This window comes from Mastigoproctus giganteus, chromosome 5 (genome assembly GCF_048544385.1).
Source record: "Mastigoproctus giganteus isolate SK-2022 chromosome 5, ASM4854438v1, whole genome shotgun sequence".
NCBI classification, from domain to species: Eukaryota; Metazoa; Arthropoda; class Arachnida; order Uropygi; family Thelyphonidae; genus Mastigoproctus; species Mastigoproctus giganteus.
The window spans coordinates 47,911,126-47,927,491 of record NC_143579.1 but is presented as its reverse complement, the minus strand read 5'-3'; the positions used below and the strand labels follow the sequence as shown (position 1 = coordinate 47,927,491).

General features: G+C 34.2%; 1 protein-coding gene across 1 annotated transcript in view; it reads right to left on the bottom strand.

Annotated features, from left to right (window-relative positions):
- The window catches only part of PolrMT (mitochondrial RNA polymerase), a 395,821-nt gene that overhangs the window by 287,836 nt on the left and 91,619 nt on the right, over nt 1-16,366 (bottom strand). Inside the window, exons 8-9 of the mRNA XM_090374544.1 lie at nt 7,088-7,237; nt 538-628 (exon numbers count right to left, since the gene is read on the bottom strand). Coding sequence (XP_090230670.1) covers nt 538-628; nt 7,088-7,237 — 241 coding nt within the window. The remainder of the gene's footprint in view (nt 1-537; nt 629-7,087; nt 7,238-16,366) is intronic.

The following is a 16,366-nucleotide window of genomic DNA, read 5'->3' as shown; positions in this document are numbered from 1 at the left end:
GTAGATTGCATTGGCACAGAACTTTTTATTATGCTGCATAATCCAAACTTTATCTTTTATAATGGTTATAACAGTCAATTCGTTCATTTTGCAAACGTGTGCAATGTCCACAAATTTCTTGCTGTTTTCATGTTGTTTAATGATTTCGACTTTAGTCTCCATAGTTATAATGCACCTCTTCATTATGATTATCACTATGATTACTATTCTCACCATTTTTTATTTTCACAGACATATTTAGGGTTTATATTTATTTTATTACAACAAGTATTTATTTTGTTTCAAAACAAAGTGCTGATGCCACTATCAATTCACATTAGCACACACTAACACAATCTATTATATTTAAAGTGGCGCTTAATGGATTCAATGGCTAGTTGTAAGTAGAAGTAGCACAACCACATATCTACAAATCTACATAGATTGAGGACTTACTGCATATTAAAAAATAAACATTTAAAACTGTTGCATCTTTTTACAAAGATTTTGCATAACATGCCATTATTTCAAAAGAAGATCCTTACAAAAATAACTCACTCTTTTGCACGGAAAAAACATTTAGGTTCTCATGGAATGCAGTATTTAATGATTTTCTCCACTCCTTCTGGCACTCCTCAAGTTTTCTTCTCTGTAAATGAATTGATATATTTTAATACATTTTCTTCAATCTGATCGAGATATCCTTTGAAAAATATTTTTCTAAAAGTTTATCATTGATCATTAGTATATAAACCCCCAGAGATTGTTTAACTCAGTTTATGAAGAGGATGAACAGAATAATGGAAACAACACTTTGTTATCAAGGTCCTAAACACATATAAGTCTGCATGGAGAGTGCCATGTGGAAATCACTTCCCAGCAGTCCTCTTGTTGAAAGTATAAAATGAGGCTGCAGTGCAAGTCTGGTATTATGAGCACATATTGCTGAAAATGATAGCTGGTTGCCAAGAGAATCTGTGATAAAGACAGCAGGACTTGTGTGTCACAAGGAAATGTCTAATGGTTATATGCATGGGTGAAAGAAAGGAAGATAACATAATATATGTGTCTGTGGTATGGAAGTTTATTGGCGCATAAGCTGCTATGACTATAATGCACCTATCCATAGGAATGTTAGAAAACAGTTAAGAATGAAGCCAGTTCAATTTCATATCAGTTCAGATACCTATTCACAATCAATCATACATTCCAATTTGTTTCAAAAAACAGAAAAGTTCATTAATATTTGCTGCCTCCTCTCCAATGATATGATTTAATATCATTGGTTATTAAATGATATTAAATCATAACATTGGTTCTCAGAGATTAGCCAGAGAATGAAATATTGAAGTTCGACATTGTTGATAGTATGGACAGTCAATCACACGTTTGACTGTTAGTTGTTTTGAACAGTGTGGACACTGAGGGGATCATCACCTCTGAGCAGATGGAGGTAAGCAGATGAATATGTCCTATTCTAATCCATGTGAGTACCACTTCTTCCCGCCGTAATGTCTGCATGCTTGAGTGCCAAAATTTTAGGTCTTGTTTCAACTAGAAAAGTTTATTATTCATTTGGTCATGTCATAGCTCTGTCCACTGTACATGGCATGCTGCTTGAATTATGATATTATAATCAGAAGCTGGACATTATAATGTAACAGCGATTGACAATGCATATATGAAAACAGGAACATCTGATCATTATTTTTGATTGCAAAGTGCAGCATATGAGCAATAGTGGACAAGATTTTTAGAGAAACCTGTCTCCATGTAAATGGTCAGAAGGCAGCAGCACAAGGCTAGACACCATGCCTTTGTTGCTATGCAAAATACTCACTATGAACAGCAACCCAATGCCCACTACACACCCAGTAATGCCAGCCATGGGGCAGACTATGGACTGTTAAATAATAGCATAATGTTAAATGGTTGGATGAGTCATCCTTATCCCTTTTTGTGGTAAATGGTGTGGGTACATGTGATGATAGCCAAAGAAACAATACTTACTGGCTGGAATGTCTGCATCTAAAAGTCAAGGTTCTGGTGGCTCTATAATGGGTTGGGGCTTGTCTACTTGGCATAGCCTGGGCCCTCTTATCCCATAAATGGCTATCTCACCGGTGTAAGCTAAGTGATCATTTATAGCAGATCTTGAAGCATTTCTGTCGATCCAGGATGACAATATTACACCTCACAAAGTTGTCAAGCCGTGGTTCAAAAAGTCACCTGACCTCGATTCCATAGACCATATGAGTTTCTGGAATGGCAACTATGATAGGTTTTCATCACCACTTATCCAATTTGTATGAATTGTGACTTTCCTTGAGAATGGTTCTAGATGATCTAGGGACACTTTTTCCCTTCCTTTTGGATGGTACCAGAGCCTGTAGGACAGTTCTAAAGTCTAGAGGACCATGCCATATCAATGCAGTCATGGATGCATGTGATGGCACAAAACTATTGACCGCATTTTTGTAGGCATTCCAATTATTCTGTGTATCACCTGTATGTGAATACTGGACACCCTTGTGCATTAATCAGCTTAACGAATCTGTTTGTGCTACATATCAAAGAATGCAGTGGAATTATAAATAATTTCTCTTCTCTTCCTTTATAAGTTTTTTATTCTGTTTTATGAATAATTTTAGAAATAATTTCATTTAACAAGACATATTTAATAGTAATTATTTAGTAACAGCTTCAAAAACAACTCACCTTTTTATTCTTCATATTTAAATTTCCATCTGGTAAATGGTTAAATTAAAAGAAAGACGACTAAATAAGTTAAAACCATTAAAATGTTATCTCCCCGAAGTACGCTTGATTGAGTGTCGAAACTTGACAACTGGCAAAAAAAACGTAAAATTGAATACGGTAACTCTCAGATAAACATAATAAGAAGAGACAATATTTTCAGAAGCTCATTCTCAACTGCCATGTACATAATACATATGGGAAGACAAGGATTTTTAAATATTAGGAAAAATCTCAACAAATGGAGAACTCATTTCTGATTGGCTAGTAGAGCTTAACTTTCTTGAGAAACCAGACACTATAAAAATCTACTGGGGGTCTGACATATAAAGTGCACAAATTTTCTAATTTATATTTCATTATAATGAGTTCTTCTATAGTGCAAAGTTTATAATTGTTGCTTAACAGATTTGCTGCTGGCTTGATCTATGAGCTTAATGAACTGAATTCAAAAATCATGGAATTCAGTAAATCTGGACTGGGGAGGGCAGAGGACTTTTGAACTTTCTTCTCACCATGGCTGAAGTAGTCAGCTGCTGGTGAAGGTTGTTGACAAAATATCTGGTTTTTCTTCTGGCAAATAAGAGGGAAAAAAATGGTTCTTAAAGTCGGATTGTTTTTCACCCAGGTGGATTAAAAACCCGATCATACATATGCTCCAACTTGCAGTGAATGTGCTAATTTAATTAGGATTTTGGTATTATCTAATTGTGGTTTATTCATGATCATGTGCATGTATCATAAGTTCTGTAATTCCATTTCTTGTATGTCTGCTGTATTCATGAAAATAAGCATGCATGATTGATATATCAGAGTGTATATACCTGGTGGAAGCTGATCCAATATCTGGCTGAACAGCCTTGTTGACAACTAATTAGATATACTATTTACTTAAATCACCAAGTTTAAAAAGGAATTTGTTTATACTGCAGAAAGTGGAACTGATGATTCAGAATGATAAAAAGACTAATTTTATGTCTGTATGCTAAAATATATCCTTAATTCTGTTAGCCAGAGAACTGTGATAGGACAAGGATATGATTTTACTAAAGTTTTCTAACAAATTATTCTTGTTGCATGGAGAAGGTGAGCGTATTTCATTGATGATGAGGCCCCTCCCCCCCTCATATTGAAAGATAAACAAAGGTAATAATGTTCTTGTTCCAGATTGGAAGTAGAAGTGCAGTATTTTTTTCATTAAGGACTTGAATATAGAGCACAGATTTTTTTATATTTAAAGGATGATGGGAAGCATAATACTATTATCTTTTTCAAATTTAAGGATATGAAGTTGAAAAACAGAAAAAAAACTATATCTTTATCACTTAGTATTAATACGTTGACTGCCGCGTCGGCTGTATATGTCTGACACCCTTACGTTTTGCAGGCGCCGCGTCGGACATATATTGCCGACACCCACTGTTTCAGTGGGAGATGTACTGGCTGTATAGCGCTGACGATTGTTGGAAATTTACGTTATTTTTTAAAAGCGAGGCCTCCGGTGTTACATGTGATGAAATTTGCATGCCACTATGAGAAAAAATAAGCGAGTAACTGGTCATTATTTAAAAATTCTTTATTATTACAAATTTTATAATTACAAAATTATAAAATTGTAATTATATTTATTTTGATTTATGGTGTTGTCCAAAACACTCCAAACACATGAAAGGCTGATGAATACAGTCTGGGCAATACATCGAAACTCTTTTCCCCTTTCTGTTAGCAACTTATCTTCCTTCCAACTCTTTCAATTTTGCGTAACAAAAAACGCACATCCTTCTTTCTTGTTGTTCGCGTCGATTTTTGTCATTAGTATATGAGTGTTACCACATTTTGGCTTTTCACATTTCTCTTTCCATTCTATATTAGCAAATCCGTAACTACCTCTTCCTGAAAGCTTCTTATTTTTATCTGTTTTCACGTAGCACTCTTGTATACCATGTACACATTGACAACTGATGTTTCGAGTATATATTCTATTGCTAATTTCCGGTACCACTTTATCTCCTTTCTTAGCGTTGTGGCATACGAACCCATTTGATCCAACAGATCAATGCCTGCCTTTCCCTTATTATAAGCTAGAATAGGAAGTGTTTTTTTTTTGTTTTTTTGCTTCTTTCCGTCTTCCTTTACTGGTGGAGGGTCCATCAACCATTTCTGGGGCATGCTTTGTTGTTAGTAGTCTCACATCTCAAGCATCTCGCCACTTTAGAACAATAATTCCATTTTTTTCTTCCTTGGTGATCTCCCCTTTATTTAGCTTTGAGTACATGACTTCTTTGTGCATAAATTTTTTATTTGTTCGTAATGTACCAACAACGTGAGTTTTTTTATGAAGAAACGATAATGCCAGATAGTAGCTGGTATAAAAGTTGTCTACGTACAAGGTGCAACCTTCATTTAGAAGTCCTTGCAATAACTCTTCACAGACCTTTGCAGCTAAACCTACGGATTTTATATAATTTTCAGATTTACCTGAATAGATCTTGCTCGACCAGGTATATCCTTCAGTGGAACATAACTTGAACAGCTTGATTCCATACGTGTGTGCTTTATTTGGAATATACTGTCAGAATATCAGCCTGCCCCTCCAAGGAATAAGAGGTTTGTCAATGACGAAATATTCGCTGGGGAAAATATTTTCTGATATTTCAGCTGCAAAACATCTATCAGGAGTTGTATCTTACTGAGCCTGTCACCTGGAATAGTGGTTTCTTTTTTTTTTTTTTTTTTTTTGGTAGTTGTTGGCGCATAGGCTTCTGTGGCCATTATGCACCTCCCAAGGTTTTTTTTGCAGTACTTTGATCCAAGCCCGAGGCGGGAATCGAACCCGCGACCTTTGGGTTGCCAGGCAGGCATTTGACCCACTTGGCTAGCCCGGTCGGCAGTGGTTTCATTGTCTGAAAAGTGAATGAGGTGCAACAACAATTCAAATCTGTTGTGAGACATAATTTTTGTTACTAAATTATTTTTATAGATAGGTTTGGTTGACCAGTAAGATGCAATACTGCCCAATCTTACTAGTCCTATCCACATAAGAAGCCCGAAAAACTTTCTCCTCTCATCAGCAGTTGTTGAAACCCACTTTTTTAGACGACTCTGCTGCGAAGCTCGGGTACTCTGAATTTTCTGTTCGGCATATCTGTTTGTTTCTGTTACAATAAGATTTATTACTTCATCATCAAAAAATAATGAAAATGCTTCAAGGTGAGTAATGTTTCTTGATACATCTATATGCAGTCCCGACTTGCCTGTAAAATCAAATCTTTTTTGGCGTCCTTCATATTCAATTCAATTCATTCAATAGTGTCATTTGTTTCAGTCGCTTCAGTCTCAGGTTCTTCAGTATTTTCAAATTGCTCATCTGTGTTTTCTTCTTCCATCCAGTCTTGAAACACTTCTTCAATATTTTCCAGTATTTCAGTATCTCCTTCATTTGAAGAAATATCTCAGACAGGATCGTTTACCGAATCATCAGTCAAAATCTTTTTCATCTTCAGAACTACTACTAAGATTTTCAGCAATTTCTCTTAGTTTCTCTTCTTTTAGTAATTTTCTTTTAGCCACTGCTGTTTAGATTTTTTTTTTTTTTTTTTTACAACACACTTATATAAACTTGTGGAAAAACACAACATAATAATAATGGGGATAATACAGTGTGCTAATGAACTTGTTTTCACAAAATCTCTAACAATACTGACAAACTTATTGCGATGTTTGAGAGTTTATTTTATTGCGATTAGTTTTATTGCAGCATGCGCTGCACGTGCAATAAACTAATCACAAATGACCATCATATGTGTGCCATATTAGCATCACGTGTATGTGGCTGACACACCATCTCAAGAAATAAAGTAACCTATTAGGCCACGTCGGCCACATATATGCAACACACAAAAAAAAAAACAAAACTCATTTTTGATATTTTAAGTGAAAAAAACTGCATAACACTGTCATTTCAATATTTATTTTAGAATTACTAATCAAATTATTTACTAAATATTTTTTGGCCCTGGGGAATTTTTTTTCTTAAACTAGCTTGGCAGTCAATGTGTTAATATAAAATATGACTTCTAGAGATTATAGGAGGGTTTTTTTGTTTTTTTTTTTCTTACTGTGACTTATGTATAGCTTATGTTAACAGGCCACCAATAAGTAAAATGATTTTCAAGTGCCCATCAAATGAAAACAAGTTGTTCATCCTTACTATGATAGATGCCTTGAATCAGTCATGTGTTGAAATACTATACATTTAAAAAGTTATCCAAGATACAAATCTACAAGTTTAAAAGTTATTTCATCACCATTTGAAAAGTTATTACTTTTTCAATTAAAAAGAAAGCCATACCAAGTACAATTTTCTATCATCAGGATGTGATGTATCAGCAACTGAGCGGACTGATATTATGAAATCATCTTCCTGCTGCATTTGTTCTATGGCAAATTTCTTCAATTCCTCTACAGAAATTATTTCCTCACATGGGGGACAAGCCAAAACCTTACAAAGAAAATTGTCAAGCATTGATTACTCAAAATACAAACTGAATTCTGATAAAGAGAATATTACTATAGTGCTAAGTCAAAATATTATAACTAAAAGACAAACCAATCAAAACAGAGGCCAGACCAGAGCAAATCCAAATAAACATTCTTCCAACCAGATATGAACCACACTGGAATGGCCAGTACTATATGGAGCTAAAACAGCAATTTCAACACATTATACTTAAACATCAAAGTTAAATAGCTCATCTGAATCAGAGAGCTTAAAAAAAAAAAAAAAAAACTTTTTTTGTATGGCTATATACCAAATCTTTCAAATTTTGCACTCATTTACATCTTAACTTCAATTCAAGAATAACTATAAACAATAAAATTACACTTTTGCATTTGGATGTAGAACCATCATGTAATCTTGGTCTAGATCCATCTTAACACAGGCCACCACAATACCAAACAATTCTCTTACCATTAAACTCCTAGACACAACAGTAACATACAAATTACACTTATACATCAAAGTTAAATAGCACATCTGAATTAGAGAGCTTAGCCAAAAATACTTCTTTTGTATGGTTAAATACCAATTATTTAAAATTTACACTCATTTACATCTTAACTTCAATTAAAGAATAACTATATACAAAATTACACTTTTGCATTTGGATGTAAAAACAATATATAACCTTGGTCTAGATCCAACATCTACCGCCAACATAACACAGATCACTTCAATACCAACAACACAATTCCCTTACCATTAAACTCCTTGACACAACAGCAACATACACATAATACTTATACATCAAAGTTAAATAGCTCATCTGAATTAGGGAACTTAGCCAAAATTTCTTCTTTTGTATGGCTAAATACTAATTAATTAAAATTTGCATTCCTTTACATCTTAGCTTCAATTAAAGAATAACTATATACAAAATTACACTTTTGCATTTGGACGTAGAACCATTATGTAACCTTGGTCTACATCCAACATCTACTGCCAACTTAACACAGACCCACCACAATACCAACACAATTTATTTACCATTAAACTCCTTGACACAACAGCATCATAACTGTACTAACTTCATTTGCAAATTACTATACGAAATTACCTCTTCACTTACATGGTAACTTCCTATAGGCAATCCGACAGCTGTGTTATTACATAGTCAATCTTTCAAGACTTCAAGTAACCACAAACTGTATGTGTTAAATTAAGACAATCATTTCAATATTTCCCAGTCTTAATCAGTTCTATCGGTTGATCTATATCAAGGCAACCCAAATATGCTCACTCGTACTTCGTCTTTAAACCAGATCAAAACTATCAGTTCTTTATGTCTATCTTTAATCCTAAGTAAAATAACCTAATTCCAGCCTGTTCAACAAGGAACAAAGCTTTAAAAGATCAGTTAGAAAAAAAAAACTCATACCCATTCCAGAACAAGGTGAAAACCAAAACCACACTAAATTAATAAACTCTAGTGATTTCTACCCAAGTCTTTTATGTCTTTTAAACACCTTATCTGCAAAACTAGAGAAGACCATATAAATTTCCTTTGTCTCCACCAAATGAGGCAATTCATCCTCCAGGTAAACATCAGTCAGGACTCTTAATTCCTATCTTAGATCTACATACAATTACAATCAAAAACTAAGTGTTCTATTGTTTCTGGGACAACACACATACAAAGTGGCAAGGCAGGCAACCCCAAAGCAAACAGCTTGGAGTTCAGATTGCCAAGCCCTGAAAGTAGAAATGATAAATTTAGGCCTGGACAAAACCAGGGCACCTTTTGCTTAGGAAACTCTGACACATTTGGAAAAAATTTGAATGTAGCTCTACCTAAATCAGCAGCCATCCATGAAGACTGCCAACTATTTATAAGTTCTCTCCTAATTCTTTCATTATCTTCCTTGACAGGCATATCCAAATCTACAGCATACTCTCCTAACCTTGCAGGAATTGCCTTCCTACGAAAAAACTGTAAATAATGATAAATGACCTCATACTGAATAGGAAGCCTTCCATTCAATACCTGTAGAGCTACCGTAGACACAGTTCTGCGGTTCCTAGTTATGACCAGAATAAAAAAGCACTGAGCCTGAGTAAGAAATTTTCTAACTGAGTTAATATTTATCCGGAAGCCCCAAGCGCCAGCAGCATAGCAAATAATGGGTAAGAAGACACATTTATAATACATCTTTAAAGTGATAGGTTTTATACATTCTTGGAGATTCTTATGATCTTTCCAGTCAGTACTCCCATACATTCTTGGAGATTCTTATGATCTTTCCAGTCAGTACTTTTAATTTTTTGAACAAGATACCGGGCATGAGCGATGAAACTGAACCGATCATCCATGATAATACCAAGGTACTTATAATTCCTGACTAATTTAATGGTTTAGTTATTCAATTTTAAGGTAGGAGGCCTATTTAAATTTCCCTTAAGAAGCATCTGCTTTATTTATCAATTGAAAAAAATTGCCCAAATTCTGTAGAATATTGTTTGCACGGTGTTCTAATTGAGGCCATGACTCTCCAAAAAATTAAAACCTTAAAAATATACTAGGATTAGTAAATGTTGGAATAAACACAGTAAATAAACAACTTCTACCTCATAAACACCGTAAATACAAGAGCATTAATAAGAAATTAATTAAATTAACAGCAGATAGACAAAACTGGGACATCAATTTACAAACTTTAGTACAAGCAGTTGGTTACTTTCTTCCACTTAATACTTAGTATAATTGAAACTTTAATAATTTGCATTTGTATTTTTAAACTGTTTATTTCTTTGTTTGATATTGAAACATTTATACATAAAGAAAAATAAATTATTTATTAACAAACCAATAATTTTTATTGCTGTATTTTTATTTATTTTTTGTTTATTTCTTTTATTTATTTTTACGTTTGTTTATTTATTTCATTATGTTTTTGCGGTCCATTTTTATCGCTCCAAAAAAACAGAATACAGTTACATACACACAATGGAAATGTGGGAATAGGGCAAAGGGATAGGCCGTGCAGGGCAAGTGGGTCATGGAGCTTAAGCTATTAGGGCATATGGTTTAGGGCAAGTGAGGTAATGTCGATTGTTGCAATAAAATAAATATAATGAAATATTTTGTACCTTACAAGTTATCCCCATCAAAATAACTGCCTTGGGCTTGCACGCACTGTTCCATACATTTCTTCCAAGTCACAGAAACATTTCGGGAAGTCATGTTCTGTAAGCCCTTTTAACACTTTAGTAACTTTTTCTGAATGTCTTTAATCAATGGACTAAAAATGGGTTCCCTTAAGTACATTTTCAGTTTATGGAAAAGGGAAAAAAATCACAAGAGGCTAGGTCTGGTGAGTAGTATTAGTATTAATAACGGCCGCATGGTGCAAGAAAGCCTATAGCTTATGCTGCACCAGCCAAAAAAATAAATAAATAAAAAATAAATAAAATAACATAAATTAAATAACTAAATAATAATAATTAATAAAAAAATATAAAATAAAAGGAAATTAAACCTATCATCCTATGCGCTTCCCTTACCCGAAAGTACTATCCAGATGACCTTTGAATTTCCCCAAACTGTCGGCCTCTACCACCCATGAAGGCAACTTATTCCAGTAATTTATAACTCGCTGGCTAAAATAAAACTTCCTGCAGTCCAATCTAAACATTTCCCCCTGTAACTTGAATTTATGTCCCCTAGTTCTAGCATCATTTATAATCTTGAAAATTTTGTCCTCATTCATTTTACTGATGCCTCTCAGAGTAGGGTGCATGTTCACACAAAAGGATTTGCTTTTTGGCCAGAAACTGGCAAACAGAAAGCATGATGCATGCTGGAATATTGTGTTGATGGAGCATCGAACCATCTTTCCCCAATTCAAGTCTCTTCCTTCAGACTTTTTCATACAGCCTTGTGAGAACAGCAAAGTAGTATGTCTGATTTGATGGGAAGTATTCAACCATGATAATCACTTTAAATGTCAAATAAAATAAGCATGGTTTTCAATTTTGACATGCTTTTTTTTTTTTTTGTCTAGAGGATTGTATTGCAAATAATTAATTACAGTACTCAGAAAATCGGATCTTCAATTTTTTTCAAAACATTTTCATTCAAAATTTCTGACACTAGGCTCACACTTTTCTCATGCCTGAATTTTCAGTTTAAATTTGTCTACCTGTTTCTTTGTCTACACTGAGTTCTGATGCATTTGAGTAGCCACACTTCATACATGCTGATAAATTTCTTCAACACATAGCAGCATTTTGCCATTCTTTCACACATATCAGTGGAGCAGTACCACAAGAATGTTCCCACCCCTTCTCCACAATTATTTCAACTCTGGCAGCTTGTACAGTAGGAGCAACACATGATGGATTCATCTCATATAGCTGTCTTCACTCTCAAGATTAAATATAAAAAAAAAAAAAAAAAAAAATCATCAGATCAGACTACCTCATAAATCCATTTCCAATCCACTACAATCTTGTGTAATGGGCTGTAGAGGAACAGAAATAGTTTAAACCTGCTCAAATAGCTCACGGACTTCGACACATATAGGACTGTGATTTCACATCACAGCCCTACACTAAAGTCTCTTTCTGCAACAGTTACTCCTTCTGGACATGGATGATGCTCCATCTTTAAATCATATCTTATAAATCTTGTATATTATAGCTCTGGACAATCTCATGATAGCCATGGTTCTTACTACTGTAGCCCCACACACCAATAATAAGTAAATTTTGGCAGTTGGTTATGGCCTGCATTCTGCTTATCATGATACTGAGTTTTAGATGTTGATTATGCTGAGAGGATTTAAGGCATTAAAGTTGTCATGTGGTCATATCATATGATTAATTGATGTGAGCATAATTTCTTTGGACAGTGTCAATACAAATAGGATATGGTTTCTAATATTAGGGTGGGGGAGCAGGGCATAATTAGCACAGAGCTGCTAACTTCTGACTTTCAAAACACTAGAGAACAGTAACTGTAAGCAGAGAAAAACAGAAGATTGTTTGGAAAAGGCAGAAAGCTTTTTAAAGTCCACACTGCACTATAAGTTAAATTTTACTGTCAACATATACATTTTATATTAAAAGACAGCCATATAAATGTTTACCAATTTAGTATTCTTTCAAACATTAGCTTATCTAGGATTTTTCTATCTGTGGATTTCTGTTTAGAGATTGTCTGCTATACAGCCCCAAATGATTATGATTGCTTTGAGAAAGATACTATTCAGACTTTGCCCTCTTTGGAAATGCTGAGTCGTCAATGTTTTATGTATAACAATAGCACTGCTGTTTGGACTTGGCTGCTGAGGACATTTCCAAAGTTTCACCAAAAATAAAAGAACTCAGTTTTTTTGGTTCCCCCTGCTACCTGGATGATTCTCACACACTCAGCATTGCTATTAGGAACTGTTAAAATGCTGAGCTCAATTTGGGATAATTTGTTATATTTCAAGCATCCTAATTCACTTTTCCCACCCAAAGACCACTGTACATCAATTCTTCCTTTCATAATGGCATCTGGTAGGTTCTCACACTGAAATTGACAGATATTACAAAATATCTATTTCTTTATCTTTAATGATACTAAGAGGTACTAAAAAATTTGTATTTTTTTTTTGGTGTAATCAATTCATAATCAATTTGGTTTGAAAAATTTATTCACTGAATAGTGCTTTTGGATAAAGAATTGGTTCTCCAAATACGATTATATTTAAGTTCAATAATATTTAACTTAATTCAAATAATATTTAACTTTACTTAAAAACTCAGTAACTTGCTATATATGAATTTGTTTGGCAGAATTTCTTTATGGCATTTGAAAGTCTGCTGTTCAGTTCAGCAGACTTTCAAATGCCATAAAAAAACACTTTGGTCTTAGGAACTCATTATAGAAAGTCAGCTGCCACCAAACTAAATGTATTCATAGTTATACAACTTCTGCTATGAATGAATTAAATATAATACACTCAGTGCACAATGCTGACAGAACTGCACTAATGATTTTTTCTTTTTACCTATGTAAAAACCTTTAGATGTTGCTGCAAATGTCATGGAGTACTACTGATCAGTTCATCATCCATCAACTTGTTTTGACATTCATGGCATATTGTCACTATAATTATAATTATTAAAAGCTGCTTTTTTGTCAGTCACAATTATATTATAATTGTGACTGACAGGCAGCTATAAAAGAAAGGCAGCTTTCTTTATATTATAATTGTACATAAAAGAAAGACAGCTTTTACTAATTTATTGACAAGGGAGAGGGGTGTTCTGACTCATATTTCTAGTTACATAAGTTACAGATATTTATTTTTTGAAAATAAATATTTAACGATATTAGTTTTTACAAACTTCCAAGTTCTTAAAGTTATTACTCTTTATTCCTTTCTAAACTAAGAGAGGGTATCATTCCTGGGTTACATCATATACATTGCATGGGAAAGGAAAAACCTGCAGAATAAAATTTGCTTTTTTTTTAGTAGCTAAATAAACAATTATTGCAAACTATTCTCAAGTGTTCACATTAGCATTAGTAGAGGCATATGATGCAAGAAAGCATCAGCCAAAAAACCCTACCATTTCACCCCTCCATTCATTCCAAATGCCTGTCCTGCTCAGCCTTAAATTTATTTAGGCTATCAACTTCCACAACAAAAGATGGAAGTCTGTTCAACCAATCAATGATCCTCTGGCTAAAGGTAAATTTCTACACATCTATTCTACAACTGTCTTTCTCAGTTTGAAACTGTGTCCCCTCAGATTCTTAATCTGAGCAAGCAAAAGAATTCCATCAGCATTCAGCTTGCTCAACCCATTCAAGGCCTTATACACCTCAATCAGATCACCTCGCAGGTGCCTACACTCCAGGTGCTGCAATTTGCAGAACTTTAGCCTTTCTTGGTACGAGCACCCCTTTGTACCCCTCACCAATCTTGTTGCCCTTCTTTGTACTCATTCTAGCAACTCTGCATCCTTCTTAAAATGAGGCCTCCAGGCCTGTACACAGTACTCTAGGTGTGGCCTGACCATTGCCTTGATTAACGGAATAATCACCTCCCTGTCCCTGCTAGCAAAATTCCTATATATCATTGACAAGGCTCCATGACCTGTCCTGGCAGTCCCTCTGCACTGCTCAGCAAACTTCATATTTGACTGCACAATTACCCCCAAGTCTTTCTCACTTTCCACTTCCCTGAGTGTAGTACCACACACTTGGTACGTTTCTCTTGGGCTATTGCTACCCATATGCAGTACTTTGCATTTGTCAAGGTTAAACTTCAGTTGCCACTTCTCAGCCCATTTGCCGAACTTATCTAGATCCAGTTAGAGTAGCATACTGTCATTACTGTTGTTAACAACCCTGCCAACTTGAACATTAAACCTGATATACCTTCATCAATATCACTGATAAATACAAACAACAATGAGCCCACCACCGAACCCTGGGGAACTCCACTAATAACATTTGTCCATGAAGAGCAGTGTCCATTGATTACCACTCTTCGTCGTCTCCCACTCAACCATCCCTTTATCCACTGTAGCAACTTACCCTTAATGCCATACCTCTCCAATTTGTACAGCAGTCTTCCATGTGCAACAGTATCAAAAGCTTTCCTGAAATCCAAGTATATGATATCATAGTATCCAATCAAATTGGTCAGACAAGACCTCCCTTTAACAAACCCATGCTGTGTCTCAACTATTACTGCAGTCTGGTCTAGATTATCCTGCAATGCTTCTTTAACCAGTGATTCAATTATTTTCCCCGGAACATAAGTTAAACTAACCAGTCTATAGTTACTTGTTGTGGGGGGTGGAATTTCTAAAGAAAATGATGATATATATTTTATATATTTTACTTTATTTTATTTATTTATTTGTTCCCTTATAATGTTTGTCCACCTTTTTTTTTTATTTCCCCACTTACACATCTGACTTTACTTTACAGGAGAATTCCAAATTCGAGGGAACTTCTTAATTATTTATAATTCTCCTCGGACAGGCTGAGTGTTCAGGAATAACAAACAACACATTTTAATAAGTAACAAAGTTTATTTACATATATATATATATATATATATACAACATAATATGCAATTGAATAAAAAAACATGTAATATGCATACAAAGTTAAATATAGGATACCTTGCATATATTATTCTTATATTAACAATCAATATGCTATTTTCATCATTATACTCTGTGTTCTCTCCATTCTGTTACAATACACTGAAGACCAATCTTAACTTTCCTAAAGTCTCTATTTGTTATTAGTCTTCAGTTGGACCAACAATTCTTCATCAATACAAACACTATATATTCAATTATTTATCCTTAAAACAATCAATTATCTAATTGAATTCAATTCAATTATAATTCAATTATCTATCTTTGAACCAACAATTCTTCATTAATACAATCACTATATACAATTATCTATCCTTAAAACATTATAAAACCTTCTCATATTAACTTTACTATCCTCCTAACACATTATATAATCATTTGACAACAATCTAATCTATTACTTATCTTTTGTTTATCTTGCATTCTACAATAGCCTTTTTTACATAATTAAACTCTGTTTGTATATCTATAATTTACTTCAGAGATAATTTATTTATCAATTTACTTTTAGTGCTACTACTCTTTTTCATTTTAATTAATCACTATACTGTTTCCTAACAGTCCTTGTTAACTTACATTACTTACTATTATCTTTTTTCTTTCCTTTCCGGGGAGGTTTCAAACTTCCATTTTTGGCTCACTGAGGTTCTCCTTCATCTGCTTTCACCTGGAACTGCTATAGATAATTATCAGGAACTCTTTGCTGCATGGATCTGGCGTCCTTCCTCCACTTTATTTGGCTACCTTCCATTCACTGCTTCCTTCCTTCTCATTGAGTTACTAATTCCGAGTTTTCGCTCCTTCACGAGCTACTGATTCTGCAGATTTCGCTCCTCCATCGAGCTACTAATTCTGCAGTTTTCGCTCTTTTTTCTCCACTTTATTAAAACCTTTCACAAGGAGAAAGCTCATAGGGGCTACCCTCGCTTTTTTCCGCTCCACCTATTAAAACTCTTT